Here is a 16,607-nt window from a genome sequence, read left to right on the forward strand (position 1 = left end):
ACAATTTTTTTTAAAAAAAATTGCATGATTAAATAAAATGTCTATTGTTTTTCTTCTAAGTCATCAGCATGAACGCCATCCATACATGACGAAGCCTTTTAAACCTTTTTAGACTGTTAGGAAGAAACTCAGTATCCAATCTCTGTAGAGTCAGCAGGGGGTTTTGTTCGTTTGTTTGTTGTTTTACACTAGCTAACATTCAAAAGCATTACTAAACTAGTAGTCTTACTGTCTGGTTTGATTTGTATGTTGTAGGTCAGGATAACTAACCATCCCTCTCAAAGCCCATAGGCCTGCTCTCATTACCCAAGCAGTTTTTTTCTGGACCCTCCAACAATTATGGCAGCAGAAAAAAGAAAACAAAGTGCTGGGATAGTTGGAAAAGTTTCAACCCCTCTGCACACCCCAGTACCTTAATGGCAGTGCATTTTACATTTCCCCCAATCATTTGATGAACAGGAAGAGGCAATAACACCCTCCCCCCCAAACCCCCCCCCCCCACAAATCTCATCTGATTTGCATGGATTAGCTGAGGACAAACCATGTGTGGTGTGTGTTTGTGTACACAAGAGGGTGAGAGTGGGTGTGGTGTGTGTGGTGTGGTCGCACCAACTCTTGGCCACCAACATACAGCCTTTGGGTTCATAAAGATTAGCAACAATGCAGGTAATTGCCAAAACATGCTTAGATTCATGCCTAAAATATTGTTGCTTGAAAAGCTTTGTAATCTTGGTCATTTTTCTTTTGTTCACAGATGATCAGTAGAATTGAATATGTGCATACAAAGAATTTTATACACAGAGACATTAAACCAGATAACTTCCTAATGGGTATCGGGCGTCACTGTAATAAGGTTAGTCTAATACTTTTTTGCATGAAAGAATGGAGGATGCTGAAATGGCAGTTCATGGAAATGCTGTGCAGCTTGAATTAATTGCTTGTCATTGCTAAACATGTCAATTATTTGCTGACATCTGTCAATTATTTGGCAACAGATAGGAATTTCAATCATAGTGCTAAATGCAGAAGTGAGCTATGGCCCCAACCTTTGGCCATATTTTAATTATGGAATTTAAGGATATAAATCAATATGTTGTCTAATGGACTCATAATTGAGTATGCAAGTTCACTCTGTTCAGTGATACTGTTGATTATTCAGAACCCATGAGTTGCAATAGCACCGCTTACCATAAACTGCGATTTCTTTTTCTCAACTGCATTTAGGCCAGCATGGTGAAGCCTTTACTACCAGCTACCTAGATATTAAAATTGGCTGTAACCAATCTATAGAGAAACCATTGACTTCTAATAGTAACACAAGCCTGTTGACTTAACTGCTTCCTTTGCTTTCACAAGCCTGTGAAAGTTCAAAGTGCAGTTAGTGTAGATATAGAATAACAGTCACAGACTTAAAGTACTGTAACTTTTTTTTTTACTAGAAGGGGATGATTTATTAATTTAGCTGGAGATGCATGTCTTTGTTGGATTTTTTTCTTGTCTAGACTGTGGGATTAAAATTCATTAAACTACATTGAGCTTGGACAGACAGGCAGCATTGGCAGTGCATTAAGCATGCTGTTGGATAGAAATTCTTAAGTGCAGGACAAATGTATGTGATTGATTATTTTATTGGGAGCAAGATACCCACCTGGTTCTTCATAGGCCTTCAGTGTTGACTCTTCAGATACGACTAGCTATAAAATGTTACCTTTGTTTGCCTGTATGGATGCCAACTTGGGACCATTACTTTAGAACCAAAAAACAAAACAACCACCATCACTGTTGAATTCTGTTTTAAAGGAGTTACAGTACACCAGTTAGGAACTTTGGGGAGGAGGGGTGAGAAAAAACAGCAGCACTCAAAAAAATTTAAGGTAAAATGCCTTCCTGTAATCCTATTTCTGTTAAATTTCATTTATCTCTAAATTTCACACTCTTAACATTCTGTTTCCCTAATGCAATCCAATTCTTTAACTTTCTGGCAAGAACTGGAAATATAGCAAGAACAATTAAACCAGTTAATGCAATTTTTCTTCTTCTGAGTCCCTTTCTCCACACTCTTGACAGTTGTAGTGGGCTGGCATTGTAGCTCCTTGTTTTTCTTTGAAGTGAAAGAATAGCCTGGAAAATGCTGTTGTGCTTTTATTAGGTGAGTTTGTTAGGATCATATTGAAAGATGTAAACCGCATCCCGTTTCTCATTCCCAGGGAGGCACTTGGAGTCTGTACCAAATACTTAAATGGAAAGCAGATGCCCACTATTTAACATTTCAAATAATGCTGGACATAGGAGTCTAAATCCCTTGGTTTAATCTAAGCAGAATTTAAATAAAATTTTGCTTTAGGTCTGTGTAAATAGCAGCGATCTCTCTCTCTCTTTCTGACTTTTGAAATTTGGTTTTAGATATAGTATGCAGTTTTCTTCCTGTAGCAAAAATGGAGGTAAACATTTTGTGTCTTTCATGAATTCTTTCAAAACACACCAGTTGCAGTAGGTTAGCTTGTTATGGTAATCTTGTTCCAGTAGATTTTTTTCATTATAAATGAATTTAAAATGTAGTGATTAAAATTGGAATGCTGCATTTCTCAAATTTGTTCTTAATTACATATTTAGGCGTGATTTCACTTCTAGCATAAGATCATCTCTGAGCTGTGCTAGAATAAGCCCTGCATGCTTATGATAGTGAACTTAAGGTGACTAAATGCCTTCTACCTCTTCCTTACTGAAGATTTACTTCCTACATGTCATTTGGGGGAAGGGCAGTTTGTGGAGTCAAAGGATACTTTTGTACATGATATCCAAATTTCCTTCTTATAAAAGCCAAATGTTGCCATTGCTATCCCTTATTCAAGGCAGTGTCATTTTGAAGTGGCTCATGCTCAAAATTTAACTTGCCACATCTTCTAAATTTTTCCTGATAACATGATCTCTTCTGGAAAACTATAGTGCTTGGTGGAAGAAGGATGGCATTTGGCTACCCTATTCTTTCTCTAACGCCTCGGTGTTGCCTGTCTGCGCCAGCCATTGTTGCAATGTAAGCAATACTGTTTGATGCACTGCCACCCTCTATTGTTTGTTCAGTGTTTAGAATCTCCAGTGGGGAAGAGGAAAAGAAGCATGACTGTTAGTACTTCTCAGGACCCATCTTTCTCAGGATTAAACCAGGTCTGAAACTGTCTCCTATTCCAACCTCAATCCCAAACTCATATGCTTTTTTGTTTTGTTTCGGAAAACATGTAGACTTGCGAAAAGCACCTTTTGTTGGCATATTATTCAGACATACTTGGCAAACATGTAACATTACTAAGACGTTTTCCTTGTGGCGCTTGTTTAAACTATAAGGTTCTTATGCTGTCTTTTAAAATGTGAACAAAGTTAAGTATCACTTAACTACTCTAATGTTCTTGTTCTTGAGAAATAGCCCTGTGTTCAAAAATGCAGCAGCAAGGAGGATGTGCTGTGAGGGAATCGCATATGCCTGCTTAAATGTACATGGTCTGTATCTGGATGTAGGAGGCCTCTTATCCCGTTCATTGACAGCATGATGTTTGTTTGAAAAAAATGAATTTCGGGTCTGGAAACATTCAAGACAAACTCTACTTCTTCCTTGTGTATTAGTATCTCTGATGGTTTATTCAAATGTAGAATAAGGGACAAGGATCATCTTGTTGCCAGTGGTACATTTAAACAGAATTATTTGATCATAGATCACTGGTAGTTTTGTATTTTTTAAAGCTTTGCTATATCACAGAAAATGGGCACAAGGTGTCTTAAGCAGCTTTTTCATTTGCTTTTTAAGGCTGAACCTTATTCCACTTCTTTAGAGACCTAAGTTTTGAAAATGCAGTAAGTAAAATGGATTATCTTTTGATGATGCCTCTTCTTGGGCTAGCATTAACATCTACTTCAAATGGATGTTATTTAGTTTCTAAAGCTACACTGTAAGCCCTGGGTGTTGTGCAATTTAAGAGTTTTAACTTCTTAGCTTGCTCTAAAATTACTTTAGTTGTTGAAAAGGGAAGGAGGAATTGGGCCTTAAGTATGGTGCTACTCATGAATATTACTATTTATGACTAGTGATGCTTTTGTGTCAGGATGCTGGTGCTGGACAGGAAAATTTAGCTCTGGTGGGAACTTTTATTCCAGTTCAGATAGGTGATGTCGGTCCCTGGTCTGGACTGGGACCAGAGAAGTAGACAAAGTTGATTCTAATTAGGAGCTCCCGGCCTGCTACTTCCTCTACAAAATATAAAACAATAAAAACCTACACTATTCATTTAATTACTAATTGCCATGTCTAATTTGGCCCATAGTACTCCACTTGCAACTGAAGCAGCTTGGCTTCCACAGCCTTATTCCTTGCCTGGTAATGTCCCTTTTCAACATCCTCCTCAGCAGTGAGGCTAACTTTGCAAACGAGCTTCAGAAGGTTTATTGCCACGGAAGAGGGTGTGTGGAAAACAAGTCCATGTTTCTTCATTCACCTGCCTTTTGCCACTGGGTCATACTCTTTCAGAAATGGTTGGGAGGGGGTGTTTTCATCTCCAGAATTGGGTGCCTCACATTATCCAAATTGCTAATGCATATTGCTTCAAAATATTGCTTCACTCTGTTAGTGAAAAGTATCAGAAATGAAGGAATGTATTGCAGATGATAAATATGCAGGGTCTCATATTTCAGTCTGCCATATATTAGTGCACTAGCCTCACTAAAGATTGAGGTTCCTATGAGAGTAATTTTAAGTGAGTTCTCCCCTAAAAACTCACATGGAAATGAAGACCACCTGTTTTGTGCTAGTATGGAAAGAGGCATTTTGGAAAAGCCCCAAACTGCTGGTCTGAAATAGCATCTTCATTTAGATCAAGAACATTTTTCCCCAGTGCATTTATCAGTAAAACTGTTGTCCAGAAAAGAAGTTTTAATAATAAGATTTTGATCATTTACATCAGGCACTCCCAAACTCGGCCCTCCAGCTGTTTTTGGACCACAATTCCCATCATCCCAGCCCTTTCCTGTTAGCTAGGGATGGTGGGAGTTGTAGTCCCAAAACAGCTGGAGGGCTGAGTTTGGGGGTGCCTGATTTACATCATAGATGCGTCTCTGAAGACCCTATCTTGGTACCTGTATATCACAACATTTGAACAAGTTTTAGTGAAGCAGTCTTGTCATTTATGCTAGTAGAGAGGAGGACATTCAGAGTAGTATTTGATAACTGGAAATTGCAAGTTGTGACAGTTACTCATTTGGGTCAGTAGTTCTTTCTATATGTAGTTGCTTCCAGTTATTCATTTGTGATAGATGATTAGAGTACTTTTGTCTGCATCCGCTCATAGCTTGAAACAATTCTTAATTCTTTTTAAATGCTGCTGTCCTTATTCTTGGTTCTGTATGCCTCAATTGAACTGTGATAAGTGTAGAAACCAAGGAAAATAAATTACAAAGTATATCCATAAAGGCATTGGCAACCTGAAAAAGACAACTGCTTTGAAGTAGTTTTTTGGGGTTTTTTTAAAGTAAAAACTTGCATATTAGAACTTAGTTTTCTATCAGGTGTTCTCTTCTGAAGAGTTTTTAGAATTATTTCTCCCCTTTAAACTGCTGCTTACTTGGTATAGAAGTCTGACTTAAAAACTTAGTATAATTTAAATAATTTGCACACTTTAAAAGTTGAGTATGGTTAAACATATATTGATGCAGCCTTATAGGTCTATACAGTGGTGCCTCGCAAGACGAAAATAATCCGTTCCGCGAGTCTCTTCGTCTAGCGGTTTCTTCGTCTTGCGAAGCAACCCTATTAGCGGATTAGCGCTATTAGCAGTTTAGTGGCTATTAAAGGCTTAGCGGCTAAAAGGCTATTAAAGGCTTAGTGGCTTAGAAAAGGGGGGGAGCGAAAAAAATCGCAAGACTCGCAAGACATTTTCGTCTTGCGAAGCAAGCCCATAGGGAAATTCGTCTTGCGAAGCACATCGAAAAACGGAAAACCCTTTTGTCTAGTGGGTTTTTCGTCTTGCGAGGCATTCGTCTTGCGGGGCACCACTGTAGGTCTTTTCTAACTTGTTCTCCATAGAGCCAAAGCAGATAAATTATTGTTATTTTATTTCTATTTTATTTTTATTTATTAAGTTTCTCTACCTCCCTTCATCTGAAGATCGCAGGGTGGTTTACAATATAAAAATACCAAAAAAATATTGCCATAGTAAAAAACAAAAACAGAATTCCCCCCACCCCATTTAAAAGGCTATAGATTGTTTTAAAAAGGGAGCAGGTGGTGCTGTGATCAAAACCACTGAGCCTGTTGGTCTTCCTGATAGGAAGGCTAGTGGTTCAAATCCGTTCAACGGGGTGAGCTCCCATTGCTCTGTCCCAGCTTCTGCCAACCTAGCAGTTCGAAAGCACACCAAAATAGATAAATAGGTACCACTGCGATGGGAAGTTAAACAGCATTTCCGTGCGCTCTGGCTTTTGTCACGGTGTTCCATTGCGCCAGAAGTGGTTTAGTCATGCTGCCCGCATGACCCGGAAAGCTGTTTGTGGACAAACTCCCTCAGCCTTAAGCAAGATGGGCGCTGCACCCATAGTCACCTTTGGCTGGACTTAACCGTCCATGGGTCTTATACCTTTACTTCTACCTTTTAGATTGTTTAATTGGCTGAAGGCCCAGGAGAACAGGAATGTTTTTGCCTGGTGCCTAAATATTGAGCCTCTCTGAGGAAATCATTCTACAAGTGAGGATACACCCCAGAAAAGGCCTGTAGATAAAGGGCCTTTCCTACATACTAGTCGAGATGTCTGTGATGAGATGAATCGAAGTTCAGGAATTGTATCTTGCTTTGGTATAGAAAAGTTGGTAAGAGGTTTATCCTGTGGCAGTCAAATGTTGAATTCTACCATGGGTGTATTTAACTGCTGTATTTCACCACATAATGGCCACATTTTTATGCCGATTTTTCTTTTAAAAAGGAAGGGTGCAACTATTACACTGTGGCAACTTTTACGCAGTGAAATAATGGTAAGAAGCAACAACATGCTATGGACTCTGGTTTCTTTAAGAGGGCAATGGTACAATACAAAGCAAACGGCACAGACATTGTCCTTTCCATTCGAAATCTTGCCTTCTCCGTGTGCGAAGTTCTGTCAAAAGAAGAGGCGGCTTCAGTTGTCAATTAAAGTTATTTCTTCCTGGGTTTCTCATTCCCTTTCAATGCTATTTGCTTGTGCAGAGGTGGAGGAAGGAATCACGGATGGGTGGTGGAGGAGGTTGTTCGTCCGCTGCTTCCTCTTCTTGGCTGGGGTGGCCCCGGGGCGCAAGCTCAGGTTGGTGGCAGTTAACAGCAGCCTGGGCCTGGCTTTGCCTGGCCGCCTCCAGCTGGCAACCCAACGAGGGCCCGGACTCCCACCCTCACCCCCTCAGGAGCCTGCTGTGCTGCCCCTTGGCTCGCATCAGAGTTATACCCTGCTACTATTATGCCGTGAATACTTTTGGAACAAATTCTAAGGTATCCAAAAGGGTGGTGCAACTGTTATGCAGTGGTGACCATTACGCGGTGAAATATGGTAGTGGTTTTAAAAAAATTAATCCCGCTCTTCAGCAAAAAAGGTACCCAGAGCAGCTTATAAATGACTTTAAAAAGAACTTAATTTCTGCCTTCAAGCTTATAGCCTAAAAAGACAAAACAAAAGGAAAGAGTGGAAAAACAAACGAACTTAGGTTCAAGTTGTAAGCTATAATTTTTAGTGACTGATAGGGAAAATAATAACAAAAACATCAGGGAAGCGAATTGAAAAAATTGAGTAGATTAGCTGTGAGCTAATAAGTAAGTGGCAGAAAAGCAAATTTATTTGAGAAACTAAAGCCAGAACACAATTGAATAAAATTGTGCCTCTCTTTTTCCTAGTGCATAATTTTTTTTGCCTAATACCTAGGTTTGAGACCAATGACTCAATCATATCCTGGTCTACTCAGAAGTAAGCATTCAGTTCAATGGGGCTTGCTGCTAGGTAAAATACGTGTAGAATCTACCACCTAATTCTCACTCTGTATAGTATGAAGTTTTTCCTTAACCGATTTAGGAATATGAGTGTTCTTTGTTTGGATTAGTTATGATTCATACGACAGTGCTCCTCTTAGGCTTAATTATAGCTAAACTTGATTTTGTTAGATCCAGTGTTTCTAACAAATGCATTTTAAAGACATGGGTGTAGTTTCCAAGCACTGGCTGGAATCCATTAAATCCATTTCATTTTTTTTTTAAAGTTATTCCTTATTGACTTTGGGTTGGCCAAAAAGTACCGGGACAACAGGACAAGGCAACATATACCATATAGAGAAGACAAAAATCTCACTGGCACAGCCAGATACGCCAGCATCAATGCACATCTCGGCATTGAACAGAGGTAAGGTCCAAGCAATTTCTGTAATGATGCTAGAAGCTGTAAATATTTGGGATCTTGAATGAACAAAACCTAAATGAATTTTAATTTCTAGCTAAAGAAATTAGCTAAGAAATGAAGGTGGATTAAATGTTCTCAACAGTTTTGTATCTTCTTGTTAAAATGATTCCCTCACAACAATTTCAGTAAACTAGGATCTGTCAAAGCCTGTTTTACAAATAAAACAATCCATTTCTTTCCATCTGGATGACACAATGTAAAATTCCCCAAACTCAGATTCTGTTCGTTAGTTTTGGTAAAGTATTATACTGCTAGTGTTTGGGTTTCTGTGTATGCCAGTTGTTTTGAATGGGGAGAGCTTGCTCTTACTATGTTTAAAACTATTTTGGTTGTTTAAAATTTAGTTGCCTAGTTCTTGCTTCTAGAAAGATGGCTGAATAATATCATCTAGGTAGATTTCCATGACTCATTGAAAATGCTAAACTCTGCTTAGAGCACATTCGTATCTTGTGGTACTATTCTGCTTCTAGACTTCTAGGTCCTCATTCCCAAAATCAAATGTAGAATCTCATTGAACCCAAACAACTAAATTTGTTTATAACTCAGGTTATGTATTGGTATGCTGGCAGTTTTATTGACTACCAGCTTCCTTTCAAACCATGCTAAGTCCTCAGGTGGCAAGTGCTTTTATACCTTTTAAGCATAAACTAAAAAAACAACAACCACACACACACAAAAAAACCTGCCTCTTCCTCCACAGTCGTCGTGATGATATGGAGTCACTAGGATACGTATTGATGTACTTTAACAGAACCAGCCTGCCGTGGCAAGGATTAAAGGTATGTCATGAAATTTTACTTGAGGTTTATATTCTGCCCCCAATCCATCACTCCCACTAGTGTAGTAGAGAACACTGCTACACATAGTACTGTATACTTGGCTCAATTGTTAAAACGTCCTCATAACTCCATGGTGTCAAATGTTTTCTCCACATATCTTGAATAAAACAAACACAGTATGCTTAATGCACAATAACCATATGATGTAGGCATTAGACTGCAATAAATGGCATTCAGCTACATTCAAAACTTAATACCAAATTGACCTTCATTTCCTTTGCAATATATTGTGGTACTGTGGTACCTCGGATTAAGAACTTAATTCGTTCTGGAGGTCTGTTCTTAACCTGATGCACCACTTCAGCTAATGGGGCCTCCTGCTGTTGCTGTGCCTCCGTTGCATGATTTCTGTTCTCAACCTGAAGCAAAGTTCTTAACCCCAGGTAATATTTCTGGGTTAGCGGAGTCTGTAACCTGAAGCGTATGTAACCCGAGGTACCACTGTACTTGGAGATTTCGTATAAAGCCTTTTCCATCAAGGTTCTGTCCATCTGATATTTGCAGCTGTCCTTGTGTCACATATATTTATCCATGTGTCCCGCAGGCTGCAACAAAGAAACAGAAATATGAAAAGATTAGTGAAAAGAAGATGTCTACTCCTGTTGAAGTTTTGTGTAAGGTGAGAGAAAAGCTGTTGTTAAGAACGTAAACTGCTTTGGCAAGGAGCTATCTTTTCATTAGTAAAGTAGCCAAGAACTCTTAGACACAATATAAATTCTTTTCCTTGTTTTCCCGCTCTTAAAAAACAAAACTTGCAATAATCCAGAACCGATGTCTTGCATTTAAGACCTACGAGAATCTTTTCTGTAAGTCACTGTTTGACTAATTCTATTTGCAGGGTTTTCCTGCAGAATTTGCAATGTATCTGAACTACTGTCGTGGCTTGCGCTTTGAAGAGGCTCCTGACTACATGTATCTGAGGCAGTTATTCCGTATCCTTTTCAGGTCAGTGGGGCTGAGGGTACCACAAAACCTTTGAGCATAACAGTGATAAACTAGCAAGTGCTTAGAACTAGAAAAAAAGTTCTGCTGACTTTTTATCAGATTTAACAGAAACGCGTAGCCCTCACCAGGATAGCCTTAATCTCTTCATCTGGTTGAGGATTAGCCTGTCACCAGCAGCACTGAAAACAAATATAACATGCGTTATCTTCAAACACTCACCCAGATCAGAGTCAGTTTTTGTTTTGTTTTTTAAATTGAGTAAATGCATGAATTATCTGTAAAAGATCAAATCTAGTATTTCAGCTGAAGAAACTACCTTTATTTCATTGACCACTTCAGTTAACTTGATTTGTCAAGAGTGGAAAGCCAAGCAGCATTTAAAGATATATGGCTGCAATAAAACAGTTCATGATGTCACATTTCCCAGGGCAATGGGGTTGTAAGCAAAATTTGCCCCAAATTTACAAGCTGGTTGGATGAATGTAGGCCTTGTGTTTTAGAAAGAATATGGACATACTGGGAAAGGGAATGGTCCTTGTATACTAAAATGGTTTTGTATCTGAAATTTCATGTTACTACCCAAGGTTCAAGCTGGTTTGTATGTGTAAGTTGTACATTAATTACAATGTAAGCTGTCCTTACCGTTTATAAATGTTGAATTGCTCAAAATGGATTACAGCTTTAATGCAGACTATTATAATAGAAAATGACGAAGATCCCAAGTGTCACATGTGATGGGACTCTTTGGCTCTTGGCCAATACTTTGTAAATGACTCCTAAGTGGCTTTCAAACTTGCTGCGAACAGATTTTTTATTATTAATCCACCACACTACTCAATCTTCAAGTGTTTTACAAAGCATTATTAATTTTAGGCTTCAGTAAAATTTGTCTGTTATATAACGGCAATGTAGGTATTGCATTGCAGTGAATATTCTGCTTTCTCTTTCTGCTCACTAGGACTCTGAATCACCAATATGACTACACATTTGACTGGACAATGTTAAAGCAGAAAGCAGCACAGCAGGCAGCCTCTTCCAGTGGGCAGGGGCAGCAAGCCCAAACCCCCACAGGCAAGCAAACTGACAAATCCAAGAGTAACATGAAAGGTTAGTAGCCAAGAACCAAGTGACGTTACAGTCCAAAAATAATAAACACTAATTTGGATGTCGGTGAAGTTAAGTGTTAGATCAAGGAGGCCATTAAAAACATACATTTGGCTATTTAGTATTAAAGAAAACGGACGTCCTTGGAAAATTTGACTACTAACTTTAAACCAAGTGTCCTTGTTTTTCATATCATTTCTTTGGGGATGTTGGGTCATTTTAACCACTGCATCTTCTGCTCCCGCATTAACCCCTCTTCAAAACTGGCTTGGTGTTGGGAACATGACAAACAGTATGATCCAAAATCCTAGACCTAACACTTTTTAAGAGGAAAGCCTTCTGTTTACTTTTTCTATTGGGTCAGCATTTAGAAGCTTTGGTACGGGTACCTTTATTCTTGCATCCAAAATGAAGATGGAAAACTAGGCATGATCTCACTTAGAGTTCTGCCTAAAGCACTTGTGTGATGGATTTTTATTCCTTGGCATAGATAGTGTTAATTTTCCATCTTCAATTACAAATCCAGGCATGGATTATCCTGTGGGGTGAACTAATAAGGGGACTCTTTAATTTAAATTGAATTTTAACTGTCCATTACGTTAAGTTTTTGCTTTTATCAAAATGTGGATTCAAATGAAAACTGAATTTAATATGTTTTCAACACTGACACCTCTTAAACTGGTTTTCTATGAAGACCAAACCATGGGAGAACTTCTGTCCAAAGCTTAATAAATACAGCCCAGTACTGTATATCCTGGGCTTTTGTGGCTATAGGTGAGCCATGTCCTTTATCAGGTTTGCTTGTTACCCACAAAGGAGCTCACTCTGCTCCTTCCTAGAATGGGGGTTCCAATATCTCTAGGGTGATGCACAGGATGGGGAAGAGCTGAGGCATTTGTAGAGGTGACATCTACAAATTGCAAATGGTGGATGCCACATCTGCAGTAATTCAGGTTTAAATGGAACCCATTTTACAGCAGGAAGGTGGACAGTAAGATAGCTAGGAGCTGAGCCTGCTGGCAACCTGTGGTGGGAATGGATAGGGTTGTACCTGTCATAGGGGACCATCATGCCAGTCCTTGAATAAAGAGTCTGAAAAACAATCCTAGTGGGGGTGGTGGGGTGGTGGAATACACCTATTCCAGACAAGAAAGAATGAGGTGGAGCTCACAATGTGCTGGAGGAAATAGTAGAAAATCTCTCAAATTTTATTGTGCACTTAACACATTTGAAGCGTAGCCATTCACTATTGTCTTCTGAATAAGGTGGTAAAGGGGGAAGGGGGACAATGAAGGTCTATGAGTTAGTGAAGACTTCACTCTTCTTGAGAAGCAGAGTCTCCAAAAATGCCAGAAACTGGGGTGTCTGAAGAGAAGAGAAGCCTTCAGTGAAGCACTTTGAGACAAGACTGTGATGATTGTACCTACCTGTACTTAACATGGAATAAAGTGAACTTACCTGCTGAAATTGGTTTGCATCCTGGTATGCGTGGGGCAGACAACGTCAAAAGATAATAGAATGGAACAAAGAGGTCTGGGCCAAAGGGACTACAAGTCTTCATAGATTTGAGCATCCAGTTCTTGGCTTTAGCAGACAAACAACCTATGTTTTACCATATTCATCCACTGAGTTCACTTGAGTTGCCTTGTAAGTCCTATTTTGTAGTCTCAAGTCCTTGAATACTGCAATTTGCTCAATTCACAAATGGTAAACATTATTACTCTTACCAGCTGAACTTGAATTACTACTTTTCATAAAATGGAAAAAATAGTCTGTCCAGTAATAAGCAAATGCTTCTGAAAAGTCTGCTTAATCTTAAAGCAGATAATCTTGATCAGTGCCTTTACATGAGGAGAGGGAGACAGACAGACAGCAGAAAGCACTAATTTCGCATTTCTCCACCAAGTACAAATAATTCTGTAGGGCCCAGAGGAATGTGAGTTGAACAAAACTTGAGATTGCTGGCTATTTTGTTATTCTGAGGTGGGGCAGAGAAGTGGATGCAACACAGAGAAGAAACTCAAGGCAGGTAGGGAAAGGACAGCTTTGTTTGCTCTTCTTAGCATCTAGGGTTGGTCACAATTAGCTGTTACACGACTTTCTGGCAAATAGAAGGCTCTTATTGGAAAATAAATTCTTCCAGTGTTAAACAAAATAATCGGGGGGAGGTGTATTAAATGGAAACAGTGGGACAAAGAAGCAAGGCCTGGTTTTCAGAATGAAATGTTGTAAGAAATGCTTCTCAAGAAGAAATGACTTCAAATGATGTGGACCTATGTGAACACTCTGGACCAACTGGTTAGTAAACATTTTTGCACTTTTCTTATTTATTGTACCCACATATTGCTGTGCTAATATAAGCAGAGCATATTGGGGTGGATTATTTTGGAGTTTCAATGTACAATTAATTAGTGAATTTATGGGAATATGTTAATTGCACTCTTGCTGCTGCTGTAGGACCTCTGATATTATTGATTGTTCGGCATAAGCAAATACTCTGGTTGAAGATTGTGCAACACTTGTTATGCCATAGTGGAAAAAAAAATCACTATTTAATTTGCTTTTGAGAAGGCTGACACATTGTTAAATATTAGCTTATATTTGGCTTTTTCCTTGTAAATATTTTGAAGTGACATCCACAGCAAATGAAGCCTCTGAATAAGAATTTATGAATGCAAACATTGTTGTCCTAAAGGATGGTCACATCCCGTATTTATAGCAAACATTACTTGTTTTAGAGCAAAACAGCTCCGCAGAATGTAATAGTTTCCCATAAACACAATTCCTACGTGCTTTAAGCATATCCCAGTTCTATGGACCAGTGTGTGTGTGTGTGTGTGTGTGTGTGTGTGTTTTAAAGAATGGGTCTGGCAAATTTTACAATTAAAGCAAGTGTACTCAATTACAGAAGTTGACTTTTCATTGTTTTTGTTTCAGGGTCCATATAAGAGGTTATAACTATCCGTTTGCAACATCTACAGCTTCATAGTCATCTGCTGGTGCCACCAAAACCAGCAGTGCTGCAACTTAAATACATATTGGACAATAAACTGCATGCTTCAAACAAGATATCTTCATCCAGTTGGAACCATGGATGATTTCATAATAGTAGTTGATGAAAAATGCTCTGTTTGTTAGTGCAACTAACCCTTTTGTGGGTGATCAGAATAAAATCTTTATTGGCACAGGTCAGTAATTATGACCAGGCTTTTATTTCATAAATCAAAATAGCCATTGCTGAAAGTTACTGATTATGAGTGTGAATAGTATGCAAAAAACAACAAAACAAAAAACAAAAACAAGAATGGAAACTTGCTAGCTTGGCTTACTGGGTGGAGCAACATAATGATTCAGCAAAAATCTCTTTAGCTGAAAGCAGATGTTGGATTTATTTTTCAGAATATCTGATGTTAAGAACTCAACTTGGGAGAGGCAGGGGTGAAAACTTAAGAGTTTGCAGCAGCCAGAAGCAATTCTGCAAATGTACAGTGCATAAGATCTGCATGATGGAGGAAACATGAAATGCCACAGATTTTATTTAATGGATTTTTTAGCCTACTGGAAATAAGCCACATTGAATACAGTAGGGCTTCTGAGCAAATATGCATAGGTTCAGGCTGTTGATGAAAGAGAAGAGTGTCTGAGATGAAGAAAACACTGAAATTTCAAAATACTTCTACAGCCAACTTGCTTTGACTTTAATGAAGAGAGCAGGTGGATTTAAACTAATTCTTCCCCAAGATACAGCTGACGTCAGCTGCTCTGACCTGTTGCACAGTTTGTTTATGAACTGGCCTATTCTAATGAAGAAAGATTGTTTTGAAGAAAACAATCACCACACAGATGGAATTAGCAACTTTTCATCATTTCCTGAAGTAAAAAAAAGATAGACTGCTTGGAATCTTGAAATCTAATTCATCACTTGTGTTACACAAAGATTACTGATGCTGTCAAAAATTTGGAAAGAAGACCACGATCTTGAAGAAAAATGTGCCAACAGAATTCAGTTGCAATATAAATCAAGCATTAAATTAACTTAATCTTCCTTGCCTATATTTTAATCCTGAATGCAGGTTAGATGCCTGACTGATGAATAAGACATTGTGACATAAGCTTTCTTCAGTAAACCCGCCTGTAACCTCAGCGCTAGAGGTTGGCTAGTCAAGGTATATATACCTGTTCCTTAACTTTTTTAAAGAAGGCCACTCACTCCAGTGAACTGGTGAAAGCTTTTGTTAAGCACCTGGAGACACAAGTCCCCCCTCCCCAAGAACTAAACCAGCTTTTCACAGCAAAGCCGCCTCAGCAGGTAGAGAGAGTGCTATTGGCTTCGTTTGAAATTCGGCAGTCAAAGATGAAAAATGAACTAGGAAATGAAAAAGCAATTTTTTCTTTGTTCCAGTCTATAAATAAGTTGATGGTTTTTATTTGAAGGACATTGTAAATAGGAAATTATACGCTATTTGAGTTTGTATTTTAATAAAAGAATAGTTTTGGTTTTTTATGTTATCTATAAACATTGTAAGCAAAGAGTTAATCTATTAAATAAGCATTGTACCAAAAGCCACTTATTAAAAAGTATAATATGGAAAGTTTCATATCTACCTATATAGTTTTGAAGATTCTGTTTAGTTCAATATTGCTTAGTTCATCACAGCCACAGGCTTGTGGTTTACTGTAATTTTAGAATGAAAGGATTCCGTTAATATATTTAGATAGTGGAATTGTCACAATTGTCAGTTTACTTTCATTCAGGTACATAGAAAGGCAGTGCAAGAAGTAGTTTTATGCTTGTATTCAACTTTGCATTGTGTATTCAGGTGAAATTTCTATCAAACCCAACTCCTAAAACACCAAGACACTACTGTGGCCACGAAGAGTTGGCTTTGACAGTATTTTTTCATCTTGTTTTGCTTTGTTTCTTGACTAGTAATTGTTTCGACTGGTAAACTTCCATCTCCAAAATACCACTGCAGACTGGAGTTGAATCCCCTTAATGTAACAAAATGTATGCACCTTTGGAGGAGTATTTAGTTTCACTTCTGATTTTGCTAGTATTTAGTTTGGCTCAATACCCTGTGTAGAACAATATGAATGTAGCCAGACAAAGATGGTCATGGAAACATAGGAAGCCTGGTTTGCTAAACAAAAAACCCTTTTGTCTATGGGGACATCAGTATCCTAGATACAAAATCTTAGATACGGTGTTTGTGTTTAACCCCTTTCCGATGTGATTTGAAAGTAGCTGGTTTACCTCCAAGAAAGTTG

The 16,607-nt window shown here is 38.4% G+C and overlaps 1 protein-coding gene across 10 annotated transcripts in view; it reads left to right on the forward strand.

Moving 5' to 3' along the window:
• CSNK1A1 (casein kinase 1 alpha 1) overlaps positions 1-16,607 on the forward strand; it is a gene marked incomplete at its 3' end in the record, with an annotated part of 42,397 nt that overhangs the window by 14,998 nt on the left and 10,792 nt on the right. For 2 of the 10 annotated variants that reach the window (XM_082213077.1, XM_082213076.1), the window contains exons 4-10: positions 755-853; positions 3,082-3,165; positions 8,255-8,394; positions 9,152-9,230; positions 9,835-9,909; positions 10,129-10,235; positions 11,194-11,342. In XM_082213077.1, coding sequence (XP_082069203.1) covers positions 755-853; positions 3,082-3,165; positions 8,255-8,394; positions 9,152-9,230; positions 9,835-9,909; positions 10,129-10,235; positions 11,194-11,342 — 733 coding nt within the window. Of the gene's footprint in view, positions 1-754; positions 854-3,081; positions 3,166-8,254; positions 8,395-9,151; positions 9,231-9,834; positions 9,910-10,128; positions 10,236-11,193; positions 11,348-12,671; positions 12,807-14,276; positions 14,639-16,607 lie in introns of those variants that run through there. The other 8 variants (XM_082213074.1, XM_082213080.1, XR_014216923.1 and 5 more) reach the window with 7 other exon arrangements.

This window comes from Podarcis vaucheri, assembly GCF_965113315.1.
Source record: "Podarcis vaucheri genome assembly, chromosome: 2".
Classification (NCBI taxonomy): Eukaryota; Metazoa; Chordata; class Lepidosauria; order Squamata; family Lacertidae; genus Podarcis; species Podarcis vaucheri.